Below are 15582 nucleotides of genomic sequence, written 5' to 3'. Positions count from 1 at the left end.
TAGTAGTAGTAGTAGTAGTAGTAGTAGTAGTAGTAGTAGTAGTAGTAGTAGTAGTAGTAGTAGTAGTAGTAGTAGTAGTAGTAGTAGGAGCAGCAGCAGTAGCAATATTCCAGTACTACTACGCTACTGCTACTGCTAATCTGTACTTACTATCACTACAGATCTGTACTTGCTATTTACTATTACTTACTACCGCTGCTTCCTCCGGGCTCTCTACTTTCTACGTCAATTCTCTCTTTTACTTATCCCGCCGTACGGTGTCATACCATCCCCCAAGGTGCTGATACTGAACCCCGCCTTGCTTCCATTGCTTCTATTGCTCCTACCTGCACGACGAGTACGGACGGGTAGAGCCCATATATCACACGAGCACTCTCCCGCCTTCACCGATGGCCTCCTTGACCATCATGTCCGTATAATTTCACTCCGTGCTCCGTACCCGTACCATATAATACAATTCATGTACGGAGCAGTACGGATACGAACTGGTATCAGCAGCCATCATTCTCAAATTCTTCTCACCTACAGGCTACCCGCCGCCTGTCTCCCTTGTCACTCCACTTATTCTTTCGCTCCTTCTGCTGCTGCCTCCCTCCCCACTGTTCACTGTTCATCCCGCTCCACCAAAGTTACCAACCTCCCTCCCGGGCATCCACCTGCGACACCCTTGGCCTCCTCCCCCCCCATCGCTCAAATCCATTCAAATCCATTCATATCCCTCCCCTCAAATATCGTAACGTCACTCACACATAACCATCGTCTTGGTCTGTGTCTTTCGCTTTCCCTCTTCTCATTTTCCAACCTCCACCGCCCCTACAACGACCCCCACCCCCCCTCCCCTATTTCATTTGATTCTGTTCTATTTCATTTTATTTCTCGCCGCAAAAATTAAATATACTCGGACGTCGTCATTTATCGACCGAGAATTCGTCACAACCGATGATTATAGCCGCGTCAACTCCCACCTTGCCGACCTCACCACACGGTCGCCATCCGTCTTGGGGACCATCATCTCCCTCTGAGCTCTGGGCTCCGAGCCTTGGCCGAGTCCCGCCTTGCGATGGTGGAGGCAGCGGTGTCCCTGTAGACGAATCAATCCCGGGAAAGAGAAGGGCAGCATCTGCCGACTAATTTCATCCATCCCGGCAATCAACCCTGCACCCTCAATCAGCCATGTCGTCTCTTAAAGATACCATCTCCCAGACCGTAGTCCTCATCGCCAGAGCCACCACCACGACCGGCTCCGACGACAAGAACGACCAGGAGACCGACCGCGACCGCGGCAGCAATTCCAGCTCCCCGCTCCTCTTCTTCGTCGCCCTAGGCTTTGGCGTCGTCTTCACCAATCTATGGTGCGTCGATCCCATCTGAGATAGAGACCGTCGTGGCTGGCTAACACTCTTGTCAAAATCAGGATCATTGTTGGCGTCAAATACTGCTTTCGATACAACGCTCGTAATCGAGCCGCCCGCTTGAGCGAGGAGGGTGAACCCATCAACATGGAGAACATGCCGCGCCCTCACCGTCGCCGCCGCGAGAAGAAACTCATGACCATGGACGAGGTCAACGACAAGTTCCCCATGATGAAGTACAAGGCCTGGGTCTCGAGTCGTGCCCACGAAGGTCTCCCCACCGCCGGCGGCATCGACCCAGACGCCGCACGACCCGCCGCCACCCTCGGCAACGCTGACGGCATCCTCCCCGACGCCTCGGTCAACGAGCGGACATTGTCCGACAACCCTTCACCATCATCCCAGCAGCCCGCCGACAACAACAACAACAACAGCACCACCATCACAACTGCCACCTCTAGGGAAGCATCGCCCACCCGTGCTGCCCCCACCAGCGACGGCGACGACGACGACGACAACATCAATGAGAAGAGGCAAGACATTCAGCAACAATCGCGACCAGTCTCTGGCCACGACCAGGGCCAGCCCTCGACCAACACCCAGCGCGTCGACAGCCGCGACGACGACGATGACGACGACGACGACGACGAGCACATCAACGCTGCCCTACCCCCCGACCGTATCCAGGCCCCCGGCGACTCTTGCGCCATCTGCATCGACACGCTCGAGGATGACGACGACGTGCGCGGCCTCACCTGCGGCCACGCCTTCCACGCCGGCTGCATCGACCCCTGGCTCACCAGCCGCCGCGCCTGCTGCCCCCTCTGCAAGGCAGACTACTACATCCCCAAGCCGCGTCCCAACCAGGATGGCCAGGACCCCAACGCCGCCAGCCCGCCTGCGTTTGACGCCCCCGCCAACTCGCGTCTCAACCTGCCTACCGTGCTCAGGAGCGTCTTCCGCACTCCGACCTACGATCCCCAGATTACCGCACCTCCCCGCCGTTCACGTCGGAGGAGAGCACGGGCCGACAACTCCGCGCCTGGACGGCAACGGACCGCTAGCACCCGAGAAGTGGGTTCCAGCCCCGGCATGTTTGCTTATATGCGCTCCGCTCTGAGGTTCGGCAGCCGTGGAAACGACCGGACGACAGGCAGCTCGACACAGCAGCAAGCCGAGGTGACTCCATCGCAACTCGAGTCTGGCACCGCCCGAGCATGATCTGTTGCTCTATGACGTCTACCTTCGGCCCGTCACACCGAACGACGTCTTGCGTCACGCACCTTTACTGATTTTCCGACATGCTCTCTTGCCTTTTCAATACCACAAACACACACACACACACATACGCACACACATGTCACTACTACCTTCTGCGTTCACGACACTCGTTTTCAACGCAATATGCCATACCCAAACTGGTATATATGTGCAACGAGGGAGAGGGGAGACATATGTAACAGTTGGATGACAAGAGGGTAATACCATTTCGACGCTGCTTGTTTCCCTCTTCTTTCCCCCGTACAACGACTCTTGCGTAAAGAGGAAAAAGGAATCTGCCGTTTCTTTTCCTCTCTCTCTTTTTTTTATTTTTATTTTGTTTTATATCGACCAAATGACGAGGGGCAGAGTGGGGAAGGCAAAGCTCGATGACTCGAGCAAGTTTGTTATATGGAGCGAAGGAGTTTTGAATTACGATTTCCCCCCCCTTCTTGTTTTCAAGGTAGCATCTACGACTTCTAAGTGGCTTATATAAGTAGCTCATATACAGCATGACATGATGCATCAAAGAGGGAGTGACTGTCTGATGATGAATTGGGGTTCTCGGGCAGAGCCCCCGGCGGACGTTTCACTCACTGTACTCGTAGCGAGCGGCCTTGACATGTACAGGTGCTACCGGTCATGATAGTAGTCGGGACTACAGGAATGACCCCTTGGAAAACCTCCCGCCGAACCCGGCCGACTTATCCAGCAACTCCTTCCGCTTGGCGGCGCCTAGCGTGCCGCCCAACGCCATGTCCTTCTCCCTATCGAAGCCCCTCTTGCTAGGATCGTCGTCCTCTTTCTCCCTGACGGCGCCGGCCTTCCTCCCGTCCCTCCTCTTGTGGCTGTGCTCCTCGTAGAGGCTCCTGCCCCTCGAGGCCTCGACGTTGGCCGAGATGCGACGGTTCCGCTCCTCCTGCTCCCTGTCGGGCGCCGTCCCCGGTCCAGGACCGGAACCGGGTTGCGCCGCCGGCGTGCGTCCCAGGACGGAATCCTGCAGCCGCCGCAGCTTCTCCTCCGCCGTCTCGGTCCACATCGAGCTCGGCTGCTGCCCCTTCCCCATGTCGCCCGGGTTGGGACGGCCGGGCTTCGTGGTGGCGAACTTGCGCGCGCGGATCTTGGTCGGGTCGCGCTCGGAGAAGGGCCCCGACGTGGGAGGGGCGAGCATCCACTCGTCGCGGCGGGGGGCGTCGCCCTCTCCCGACGTCGGTGGCGGGGGCAGGGACGGGCCGATCTGGGGCTTCGAGGACGGCAGGGATGGACCGAAGTCCGAGTCGGAATCTGAGCCGGAGTCGCGGTCTGGGTCCGGGTCCGGGTCTCGGTCTGCGGCGGGTGCAGCGGAGGCAGAAGCAGCAGGCGCAGCCGGTGCTGGTCCTGCAGAGCCGTCAGAGTCGTCGCCGTCCAGGCCGATCTCATCCCGGTTACGGCTCGGTCTGGACGGTGCTGCCGCCGTCGCCGCCGCCGGGCCGTAGCCGTCATCCGAGTCCGAGTCTGGGTCTGGGTCTGAATCTAGGGAGCAGGGACCAGCGGGGAGAGAGGGCCCGTGGGTCCGCGAATTCTTGGACCGAGGTTCGGCCTCTGGTGTAGGTGTACGCTTGCGCTTGGATAGGTGAGGCGGGAGTTGAGGGCCTATCGAGGACATGGTTGCGGTTGCTGTGATGGATGTGAGAGGGAGGTCGGAGCATGTACGTCACTGTTTGTTTTTGTTTTTTTTTTTGGGGGGGGGGGGAGGTCTATTTTTTTTTCTTTCTCCCATTAAGTAATAATAATACGATGTAATAGTAGGTACTCAGTATTATTACCATTGCTAGCAGCGGCAATGCTGGGCTAAGGACGATACAACACAGCACAGCATATATCAGCATAGGAAATTCACGTAAAATTCAACAGTAGCAATCTCCTATTCTATAGGAAGAGAGAAACTTGAGCCATTCCAGAATGAAACCATCCCCTTCTACAACCACACTCGTACCAACGACATCAAACGACATCACATATCCGATGTCGAGCACGGAACATCGCCGGGCCGTCATCTGCAGCGCAGAGGTACAACAACACGTACGCAACCGTACCAGCCGGTAAACTCCACAAGAGGTCAAAGGTAGGCCCAAACTCATCCATGAGTTCACCTGCTTGTATACAGTATTAATATCCCACACGGACCTAACGGGTTACAGTCGGAAGCTACATTGCACCGACGTTGAACTTCCATCCCAGCGACAAAAAAAAAAACCCAAAAAACAGAGAAGTAAGAGAGAAGGAAAGAAAGGAGGAAAGAAACGACGTCCTATTACCCAATTCCCAATTCCTCCAATCTCCCCCCGAGCGTAGACATCTTCTTGACTTCAATCACTCATCATCCCCCCCCCCCTGCAATTCCGAGCTTCGTCTTTCTTGGCGCTAGATCTACCAGCACGAGCGCGAGCACGAGCACGAAGGGAACCAACACCAACCACCCCTCCAACTGGCATCTGAGCACACGCAAGGCCCACAACCCAGCTTCTTGCCTTCACCACCCCCGACCAGGCATGTTCTCGATACGATAATAATAATAAAAAGGCTCCGGTGGAGTGTTCGTGTGGGAAAGGCCATATGGCATAATGGCCGAGTCCAATCATATTCCCGTAGAAACGGAGGACCGAGATAAAGGGGATGTGATAACTGCGACAGCGACAGCGGCAGCGGCGGACGACGTGCCGCACCTCGATCAGGACCAGCAGCAGCAGACCGGCGCAGATTCTCCCGCGCACGATGATGACGACGATACACACGCGCCGAGAAACGGAGCATCACCGCTGCAGTACGATGGGGAGGGAGGGAGCAGCGTCGGCGGCGCCGACTCGCCCGATCTCATGACGGCGTCGCGGCGGGTGGACAGCCCTATAGATTCGGTGCTGTCCGGGCTGGATGAGGCAGCGTCTATGCAGGTGAGCAAGCACGATGCTGGATGGATGGCAGGGTCGTGAGATGGACTGACGAACGGGAGAGCAGGGTTCCGTCATGTCCTCGCCGGGAAGCAGCATGCTCCCGTCGGTGGCCTCGCGCGCCGCGTTGGGGAGTCCGACGCCGTCGTTCCGCCCGTTCGACCGCCGCTTCAAGTCGAGGATATCGTCGCCCTCGTCGGGGCTGCAGAGCCCGCGGGCGTCGTCGCCGGCCTTGGTGAACTCGCACAGCCGCAACGCCTCGGTGAGCTCCAACTTCAACCTGGTGCTCGACCAGCACGACACCGACAGCCAGTCGTCGCCACCCTGGGACGTGGTACGGTGGACGAGGCTCACGAAGCTCAACGCGCAGGCCTTCTCCGAGGCCGGGAGGCGCAGCTTCGGCTCCCCAACCTGCCTCGCCGTCTCGGCCTCCATCGTCCTCGGCACCTCCAAGGGCATCATCCTCATATTCGACTACGGCCAGAACCTCAAGATGATCCTCGGCCCGGGCACCAAGGCCGTCGAGTCGGGCCCCATCACCGCCGTCGCCATCTCGGCCGACCACTCCACCGTCGCCGGCGGTCACGCCAACGGCGACATCTTCACCTGGGACATGAGCCGCGCCTCGCGCCCCTTCCTCACCATACCGCACATCGGGCAGGCCCAGGCCGACGCTCGCACCGCCGACGGCCACGTGCCCAACGCGGCCGTCACCCACCTGGGCTTCCTGGGCATCAGGCACACGGCGCTGGTCTCGGCCGACGAGAGGGGCATGGCCTTCTCCCACCTGGCCACGCGAGGCACGGGCGCGCTCGGCCGCACCGTCAGGACCACCCGCATCTTGGGCCGCTACCCCGGCGCGTCGCCTCCGCCCGGCAAGCCCATCAAGCCCAGCACCGTCCTGGCCTTCTCCCCCCTGCCCCTGGGCAACGTCGAGCGCTCTACAGACGCCATGGGCTTGACGGCCATGCTCACGCCCTACCTGCTCGTCATCGTCTCGACCACGCCTGTCGCCCAGACCCAGCACAAGTCGGCGCGGCCCAAGGACGTGGCCGCTCACAGCCCCATGACCGGCTGTCTGGCCTGGTTCCCCGCCGTCAAGCTCAAGGTCGCCGACCCCCACACGGCCAGCGACATCTCCAAGGTGAAGCTGGCCTACTGCTGGTCCAACGTGCTCACCGTGCTCGACGTGGACGAGGTGCACGGCGAGGACAGGGACCAGCCCCCCGCCCTGCGGTTCAAGCCGCGCAGCCGGTGGAGGTGCGAGGAGGCCATCGCCTCGGTGCAGTGGCTCAGCCGCTCCGTCCTGACGGTGTTGACGCTGTCGCAGCGGCTGATTGTGCTCGAGGACCGGAGCATGCGCATGACGGAGGCGTTCGACCTCATCAACAGGCACGTCTACCACGCCGACCTCTTCTCCAGACAGCTGCACAGCCTGGTCGAGCAGCTGGACGACGAGGACGAGGCCATGCACGGCGTCGTCGGCGACGCCTTTTACATGAGCTTCAAGACCTACAAGGGGAGGATCTTCCTGCTCGGCTTCAACGAGGTCTCCATCGGCGCCCTGTCCAACTGGGCCGACCGTCTGATCGCCCTCATGGAGCACGGCGACTACATTGCCGCCATCCAGCTGGCCACGTCCTACTACACCGGCGACACCGACAAGCTCACCGTCGGCCTTCCCGACGACCCGTCCCTGAGGCACTCGATGGTCAGGGACAAGATCATGGAGATCATGAGTGCCTCCCTCAAGTACGCCTTCCACCGCAGACAGCGGGATCCGCAGAGCGCAGGGGACCATCACCTGCGGCAGCTGGCGGAGACCTGCTTCGTGGCCTGCCAGCACGTCGGGGACACCGACTACCTCTTTGACGAGATGTACGAGTGGTACGACGATGCTGACGTCGAGGGGATCTTCCTGGAGACGCTCGAACCTTACATCCTTGACGGGAGCATCACGATCGCGCCACCCGCAGTGGTCAGGGACATGGTAGCGTACTACGTGTCCAACGGGTGGGAGACGCGGCTGGAGGAGATCATCTGCCACATGGAGACGACGACGCTGGACCTGGACCAGACGACCCTCCTGTGCAAGCAGCACGGCCTCTACGACGCCCTCATTTACGTGTGGAACCACGCCATCGGAGACTACGTCACGCCCATGATTGACCTGCTCAGCCTGCTCATCCCGTTCGTCACCGACGGCAACGAGGCGATCGATATCGGGGAGGACCACTTCGGCGTCCACGCCCTCAAGGTCTTCCCCTACCTGTCCTACGTCCTGACCAGTCGGATATACCCCAATGGCGAGCCCATGGACGAGGACGCGGCCACCAAGGCCAAGGCCGAGATCTACTGGTTCCTGTTCTCGGGCAAGACGATTGCCTGGCCCAAGGAGGGTGGGCGCGAATTCCTCACCCTGTCGGCCGAGGAGTCCCAGCCATCGTTCCCGTACCTGAGGCTGATACTCCGCTTCGATGCCCCCAGCCTGCTGAGCACCCTGAACGAGGCCTTCGAGGACTCGTTCCTCAACGACTCACCCGACAAGCAGATCAACGGCGGCAGCAGCCGCGTGGACATGCCCGAGGAGCAGATCTTTGGCCAGACCATCAACCGCCAGTACATTGTGTCCATCCTCCTGGACGTCATGAACCACGACGACTTCGCCCCCGAGGACACAATCTACCTCGACATGTTCATCGCGCGCAACCTGCCCAAGTTCCCCCAGTACCTCCTCTTCTCCGGATCCACGCTCTCCCAGGTCCTGACCGGGCTCTGCAACTTCCCTGGCCGCGACCTCGCCGAGGACGCCCAGCTGAGCGCCGAGTACCTCTTGTCCGTCTACCATCCATCTGACATGGAGACGTTGATACCTCTGTTCAAGAAGGCTGGCTTCTACCGCATCCTCAAGCGCGTCTACAAGGTCGACAAGCAGTACGGGAAGCTGGTCGAGACTTACTTCGAAGACCCGGAGGACCAGGAGCTCGTGTTCGACTGCATCGCCGACTGTCTCCGCCGGCAGAGCGGGCTCAACAAGCGCCAGGTAGACGACGTGCTGGGTGCTGTGCAGCGCCACGGGCGGGATCTGCTGGAGCTCGACCCCGAGCAGGCGGCCCAGACACTCCACGAGCAGGCGACTGACCTTCACATGCACATTCTGGACTCGGTGGCCGACGACCCGGAGCTGCAGCACGGTTATCTCAGAAGCCTGCTAGAACCCAGGGAGAACCACGCGAGGGCGGGGGACGGGAAGGCCGCCGACCGGGGCCTCGTGGAGCGATACGTACAGCTCATGTGCTCCTACGAGCCGGCTCACGTGTCCGACTATATAGGCACGGTGCAGTCAATCAACCTTCGCCTGGACAGGCTCCTGCCCACCATGGAGGAGACGGGCGTTATCAACGCCGCCGTCGTGCTCATGGCCCAGGACGGGCAGGTCAGGGAGGCCCTGGATCGCCTGGTAGAGCATCTGGGCAGTCTCGAGTCAGCTCTGCAGGGCCTCCTGCGCAGCGCGAATACGGCAGACGATGCATCTTCCGTCGACCTCGATGTGACGACGGTCGAGGAGCTTCTTCTCGACCTGCAGAAGTACGTCTACGTCGGCATCTGGCTATGCCAGGGACAGACCAAGTCGTCCTCCTCGACGAGGAAGTCGCACGTGGTTCAGAAGAACAAGGCCAATGGGGAGGGAGCCGCGACTGCTGTCGGGGCTCTCTCCATAGACGAGGCCCTATGGCTAAACCTCGTCAACGCCTGTGTCCAGGTCACCCGTCGGCTGTCGGGTCCCATCCACGCGCTCGCCGAGCCCGGACACGACGGTTTCGACGGCGAGAAGATGCTCGCCCTCCTGCGATCTCTCGTACAACACACATTCACGGCACTCCTGACAGCGACGTCGTCATCGTCGAGCGGCCAAGCCAACGGCGGCGGTGGCGGCGGCGGTGGCGGACGCGGCAAAGTCCTGTCCAACGTGGGGTCGAACCTCTCGTTCCTGCGCATACTACGCGCCTTCCTCACCCAGGCAGCCGCCGAGTCGCCCAACCTGGCCGACCTGCGCGGGGTCCTGACGTCCATCTTCGCCGCGTACGCGTACGAGGAGTCCATCCTGCGCCTGTCGAATCGCCTGCTCGACCGGAGCCTGTACGTCAACGTTAACCAGGCTGTCAACCTGCGCCAGCGAGGGTGGCGGCCGCGCGGGTCGACGTGCGAGGCCTGCGGTCGTCGGGTATGGGGTCCAGGAGTGCCCGGCCGTGCGGTCTTCGAGGCGTGGGAGGAGAGGCAGGCCCTTGACGAGGAGGTGCAGAAGGAGCGGAAGGCTCGGGTCAGGGAACGCGCCATAGCGAGCGGTAGGGCGGCCGATGGCAAGGGCAAGGGCAAGAGTCTCGACACACGGCCGCCGGGCATGTTGGTAGGACCCGCTGCCGCTGCCGCTGCCGCTTCTGCCGCCGACCCCGATGCCGACGACGGCACTGCCGCCGCTGTCGCTGCCGTTGCTGCGCAGAATAATCCGCCCCTCGAGCCTCTGGTCGTGCTGGCCTGTCGGCACATTTACCACAGGAGCTGTCTGGATGTGGTGCAGGAGAAGCAGAACCACGATCATCACGTTGGGAGTGATAGGGAGTATAAATGCCCTATTGATGGATAATGTCGCCTTCCCCATCTCCCCTCCCCCCTCTCTTTTCCTTCTACAACTCTTCTCATTTTTCTTGTCTTCTCTTTTTCTTACAGAGTTATTCCAAGCGTCCACGTTGTATCTAGTTAGAGATGCTAAGAAGTTATATACCTCATTCTCAATGCCGGCGCCCGACTGATGAGAGGACAGAGAAGGAAAGCATGTGTGTTGTTTTGTGTGCATGTTGTAGTAGCAATATAGAAATGCTATCAAAAGGGGTTATTGCTGCAGCCCCTTGATGTTGAAAAATGCGTTCACGTGACTGACGCCATTGGCTATGACAGTCCCGGCGCAACGAAGCTATCGACGAAAAGACACATAACAACGAACAATAGCGCCCGAATCGGCCAAAAGAGACGAAGAAAGCTCTGGAGTTATTCTTTCGGGAGGAAGACGACAAATAGGAGGAGCGGCCAGACACGTATACATGCCAGAATGCCGCCGTCATCGGGCGAAGAAGAAGACGACGAGGACCCGTGCATGTCTTCAGACAGAGAGTCGTCATCCGGGTCGTCGTCCGGCCAAGAGTCGCCGCCGCAGCCGCCGTCGCAAAACTTATTCGCGCCCCCATTCTACGGACGGCCGCCTACGCCGCTGCCACCCTCTCCGTCTCTCACGTCCCTCCTGCGACCGTCGCGGCCCACGACGCCGGACGAGTCCGACGACGACCACGACAACAACATCAACATAAGCAACAGCAACAGAAGCAACAGAAGCAACATCGCGGTAGAGCCGGTGAGGCGGGCGGCTGCGCCCCGGGTCCCGACGTACGAGTATTACGGCTTCGTGCTGTACCTCTTCAGCAGCCTGGCCTTCCTGGTGTACCTCCTGTGGAGCTACCTGCCGTCGCCGTTCCTGCACGCCCTGGGCATCTACTACTACCCGAACCGGTGGTGGGCGCTGGCGGTCCCGGCCTTCCTGGTCATGACGCTCGTATACATCTACGTGGCTCTGGCGGCCTACAACACCGAGATGCTCACCGTCCCGCTGACCAGCCCCGAGACCATCGTCGACGGCGCGGGCACCACGGCCGTCATCGACTCCAAGGGCCGGCTCAAGGCCGGCGGGGCCGCCGCCAGGGAAAAGGCCAAGTCCGGACTGCCCAAGTGCGATAGGGACGGGAGGCTGCGCTGGAGGGAAATCTGGAACGAGGGGACCGACGCCGTCATGGACATCCCCCTCGGCGGCGTGTGCGAGGTTCTGTACGGCGAGGGTAGGGAGGACTGCGGGTACGAGGACATGACGTGAAAGTAGCCTGGCATTTGGGCACGGCGTTTAGTCTAAGGCGCATATATTTGCATTGTGTAATGGGTTCTTCATCTTTGTTTCTATTGATTGAATAGGCTCGTGTTATATTCTCATCTCGAAAAATTGATTCCTATACTTTTGTTATCAATAAAGATGTGGTGTTGTAGATTGTTTCATCGGAGTTTGAACTCCCCCCACCCCGCCCACGTCACAGGCTCTTATCGATTGGCAGCGAAACTTTTTTTTTTTGTTCATCACCAAGTCGGCAAACCCACGCACACCTCCCTTCCACAACAAAACAAGAACAAGAATGCCGCCCTCGAAACCGAAAGAGAGCAATGACCCACGGAATTCGTCCGCAAGGGACCTGTTCCGCATCCTGACGCGAGGCACCAATATCAAATCCTCAGCCTTTGAGCGTCTCAGTGCCAAACTCCCGTCCGCTGGGACCGCCGCCAACCCGCAGCTCTTCCACGACGAGACACGCGGACAGAAGAGGAAACGTACAGTCAATAAGGGTGGCGAATCCGACGAAAATGGCAAGTACGACTCCGAGCCGCTCCCCGTCGTCGACTTCTTCGCCTCCAAGCCCGAAGTTGGCGCGGCAGCAGCACAGACGACGACCTACGACGACGATGACGACGACGACGAGGCAGAAGACGACGATGGAAGCGACAAGCCCGCTGCGGATACTCCCCTGCACACTCAACAATTGACCAAGGAGGAGTGCCTCCAGGTCCTCAAGTCGCACCGCATAAAGGTGACGCTCATGTGGAGGCAGCAGGAGGAACGGGTGCGCGCCAAAAAGTCCAAGAAGAAGGCCAAGAAGGAGCAGGACGAGGACGAGGGGGCCGCTGCCAAGAAGGATGGGAAGAAGCCCCTGTTCCCGCAGCCGCTCGAATCCTTCTCCCAGCTGCGCAGCATCTACGGCATCTCGAACCAGCTGGCCTGCAACCTCGACGAGCAGGCTTACCGCGAGCCCACCGAAGTGCAGCTGGGCAGTCTGCCCCTGCTGCTGCGGCCGGACCAGGCCCTGCACGGGGAGACGGGCGTGGGAGACGGCGTCGATTTTCTGGCCGTGGCGCCCACGGGAAGCGGAAAGACCGTCAGCTTCCTCGTCACGGTCATCAACTCGATCCAGTCGCGCCGCCGTCGCGAGGGCTTGCAGGAGAGCGTCCACCACGAGCTCGAGGCCGTCATCGTCGCGCCCACCCGAGAACTCGTCCACCAGATCCTTCTTGAGGCGAACAAATTGACGAAGGGTACGGGACTCCACGTTGCCGTCATGAAGAAGGGCATGGATCCGGCCTCGCAGGGTCGCGCAGACAACGAGGAAGAAGCCCAGGCCGACTCAGACGACGACGATATACCCAAGACCATGTCTGCTCCTGCAGTGGACATACTGGTCACGACGCCTGTGCGGCTGTTTAAGTACTTGACGGAACAGGGAGGGCCGTCGGAAGCGGAGGAGGAAGAGGGCTCTACCACGGCCGTCACGAAGGCGCTCCCTACGGTGCGCGAGCTCGTCCTGGACGAGGCCGACGTGGTGCTGGACCCCCTGTTCCGGACGCAGACGCTGGGCGTGTGGACGGCGTGTACGAACCCGGCGCTGCGCGCCTCGTTCTGGTCAGCCACGATGGGGTCCAGCATTGAGGGCCTGGTGACGGAGCACGTCAGGGCGCGGGCGTCGTCGACGACAGGCATGGCGCAGCCCCGGCCGCTGGTTCGGCTGGTGGTAGGGCTCAAGGACGCGGCGGTGCCCAACATTACGCACAAGCTCATCTTCACGGGCAGCGAGCAGGGCAAGCCGTACGCGCTGCGGCAGCTGTTCCGCCCCACGTCCAAGGACGACTTCCGCATCCGCCTCCCGTTCCTGGTCTTCACCGAGACCGTCGACCGCGCCGTGGCCCTACATGACGAGGTGCGCTACGATATACCGGCGTCGGCAGGCGGGTCGTCGCGCATCGCCTCGCTGCACAGCGGCCTGAGCGACTCGGCGCGCGCCGCCGTCGTCCGCAAGTTCCGCGCCGGCGACATCTGGCTCCTCATCACCACCGACATCGTCGCCCGCGGCCTTGACTTCCGCGGCCTCAACGGCGTCGTCAACTACGACGTCCCCTCCTCGGCCGCGGCCTACGTCCACAGGGCCGGCCGCACCGGACGCGCCGGCCGCCAGGGCGGCGTCGCCGTCACCCTCTGGACCCAGGCCGACGTTCCCATCCTCAAGACCATCGCCAACGTCATCGTCGCGAGCGAACGGCAGGCCGGCAAGACCGACCCCGCCGACTCCGCCGTGCCCAGCTGGCTCCTCGACAGGCTGCCCGACGTCTCGAAGGGGGACAAGAAGAAGCTCAAGAGGGGCGGGAGGAACAAGAGCTCCAAGATCACCACCACCTCCGGATACGAGAGGCAGAAGGAGAATAACAGGCTGGGCGCCATCGAGGCCAGCAAGAGGCGCAAGAAGACCCAGCAGGGGGACGGCCATGCCGATGATGAGTGGAATGGGCTTGACGACTGAGCAAACGGAACAATGAAAAAAAAAGAAGAGAAAAGAATCAGGTTTCTCAAAGCAGTGGTTCAACGTTGCAGCATATATAATATACATTGTTTAAAAATTCCAAGGTTCACATTGCTTCTATCGCTATGTTACATTATTATGTGGTGCGCTATTGGTATACAATGATTTTCATGGCAGAGGTAGATGGTAGTACATGCTGGTGTGTGTGTCGTATGAGGGTGATGATGATTAATACCAATGGCAGTTTAAGCCTTGCCGTTTGTGTTGGCGGGCTGCTTCAGCTTCCTGTCGTCCTCATTCTCGGCCGACAGACCGACGACGTTCTTGAGGGTGCCGAAGCTGAGACAGTCGCTGATGCGTTTGGCGCCCGAGAAGAGCATGACGAGCCTCTCGACACCGCAGCCCCAGCCTCCCGTGGGGGGGAGACCGTAGTCGAGGGCCTTGATGAAGCTCTGGTCGAGTGGAGACGTCTCGCCGTCGACATCCGTCTCGATGCCCTCAATCTCAGCCTCGTCCTGCGGGTGCGACTGCGGTGGCACCTCGATAGCCACGCTGCCGTCAGGCTTGTTGACCAGGTTCCTGTGGGTAGCCAGCTTGCGCTTCTGCTCCTCCGGGTCGTTCTCCTCCTCGTACATGTTCGCGAGCTCACGGCCGCCGACGAAGAGCTCCGCGCGGGCCGAGACGAGCTGGAACGTGGTGGGGCAGACGAAGCTCTTGGACAGAGGGGACATGCATGACGGGTGGTGTGTGATGAAGACGGGCTGCTCGAATGACTGCGGCTCCAGATACATGGCGGCCAAACGGTCGAGCAGCTTGGGCAGTGTCGAGGGCACCTCGCCGGGAACGGAGACGTCGGCCAGTTTGAGGGCTACCAGCAGCTCCGGCAGGGCATCCTCGGAGCTCAGCTTGGGCAGGCGGAAGCCCAGCGCGTCTTCGAGGGCGGGCACGAACTCAACCTGCTTGAAGGGCCTCTTGAAACGGTCCATGTCGAGACGGGGGAGAGATGTGAGCTCCGTGTCTATCAGCTGCGCCGCGCGCTCAGCCAGGCCGCCGAGGAGCTCCTCCGTCTCGTTGATGAGGTCGGCGAGGTTGCTGTAGGCGCTGTAGAACTCGCACATTGTGAATTCTGGGTTGTGCGTGGCGTCGATGCCCTCGTTGCGGAAGGACGGGCCGATTTCGAATACGCGGTCGACGCCGCCTACGACGAGACGCTTGAGCCACAGCTCCGGCGCTATGCGCATGGCCAAGTGCTTGTCTCTGAACTCCGTGGCCGTTGTGACGAAGGGGCGGGCCACGGCACCGCCGGCGTTTTGGGACAGGATAGGCGTCTGGAACTCGAGGAAGCGCTTCGCGTACAGATGCTCACGCATAAACTTTGTGATCTCGGCGCGCATCCTCAGCACGTCCGTGACCTCCTTGTTGACGAGCATGTCGACGTGGCGGTTGTGCATCTTCGTCTTGGGGTCCGTGAGCTCATCGGGAATCTGCTCCATGGCCGGAGACAGAAGCTCGGGGAGCTCAACGGCCTTGAGAGTCGGTTCGCCCTGGGACGTCCGTGTTGCGATGCCAGTGACGGCTTCGAGCATGTCAGCACGGTTTCAAGGC

General features: G+C 60.5%; 5 protein-coding genes across 5 annotated transcripts; 3 read left to right on the top strand and 2 right to left on the bottom strand.

The window, feature by feature from the left end:
* Positions 1-1173: 1173 nt before the first annotated feature.
* On the top strand, positions 1174-2573 carry GMORB2_3978 (Zinc finger, C3HC4 type (RING finger); the record flags this gene model as incomplete). Its single annotated transcript, XM_035465954.1, has 2 exons — positions 1174-1352; positions 1415-2573. The coding sequence occupies 2 exons, from the start codon at positions 1174-1176 to the stop codon at positions 2571-2573; spliced, it is 1338 nt and encodes a 445-aa protein (XP_035323791.1).
* Positions 2574-3270: 697 nt separating this feature from the next.
* GMORB2_3977 (Protein of unknown function (DUF3752)) lies at positions 3271-4257 on the bottom strand (the record flags this gene model as incomplete). Its single annotated transcript, XM_035465953.1, has 1 exon — positions 3271-4257. The coding sequence occupies one exon, from the start codon at positions 4255-4257 to the stop codon at positions 3271-3273; it is 987 nt and encodes a 328-aa protein (XP_035323790.1).
* A 958-nt stretch (positions 4258-5215) lies between these two features.
* GMORB2_3976 (vacuolar protein sorting-associated protein 8) lies at positions 5216-11459 on the top strand (the record flags this gene model as incomplete). The annotated part of the gene is made up of 3 exons (XM_035465952.1): positions 5216-5542; positions 5607-10159; positions 10547-11459. The coding sequence occupies 3 exons, from the start codon at positions 5216-5218 to the stop codon at positions 11457-11459; spliced, it is 5793 nt and encodes a 1930-aa protein (XP_035323789.1).
* A 310-nt stretch (positions 11460-11769) lies between these two features.
* GMORB2_3975 (ATP-dependent RNA helicase DDX52/ROK1) lies at positions 11770-13977 on the top strand (the record flags this gene model as incomplete). The annotated part of the gene is made up of 1 exon (XM_035465951.1): positions 11770-13977. One exon carries the CDS (start codon positions 11770-11772, stop codon positions 13975-13977), a length of 2208 nt encoding a protein of 735 aa, XP_035323788.1.
* A 245-nt stretch (positions 13978-14222) lies between these two features.
* Positions 14223-15563, bottom strand: GMORB2_3974 (lysyl-tRNA synthetase, class II; the record flags this gene model as incomplete). The annotated part of the gene is made up of 1 exon (XM_035465950.1): positions 14223-15563. One exon carries the CDS (start codon positions 15561-15563, stop codon positions 14223-14225), a length of 1341 nt encoding a protein of 446 aa, XP_035323787.1.
* Positions 15564-15582: the final 19 nt, after the last annotated feature.

The sequence above is a fragment of the Geosmithia morbida genome, assembly GCF_012550715.1.
Source record: "Geosmithia morbida isolate 1262 chromosome Unknown scaffold_2, whole genome shotgun sequence".
NCBI lineage: Eukaryota > Fungi > Ascomycota > Sordariomycetes > Hypocreales > Bionectriaceae > Geosmithia > Geosmithia morbida.
This window is presented reverse-complemented; position numbering and strand designations above follow the sequence as displayed.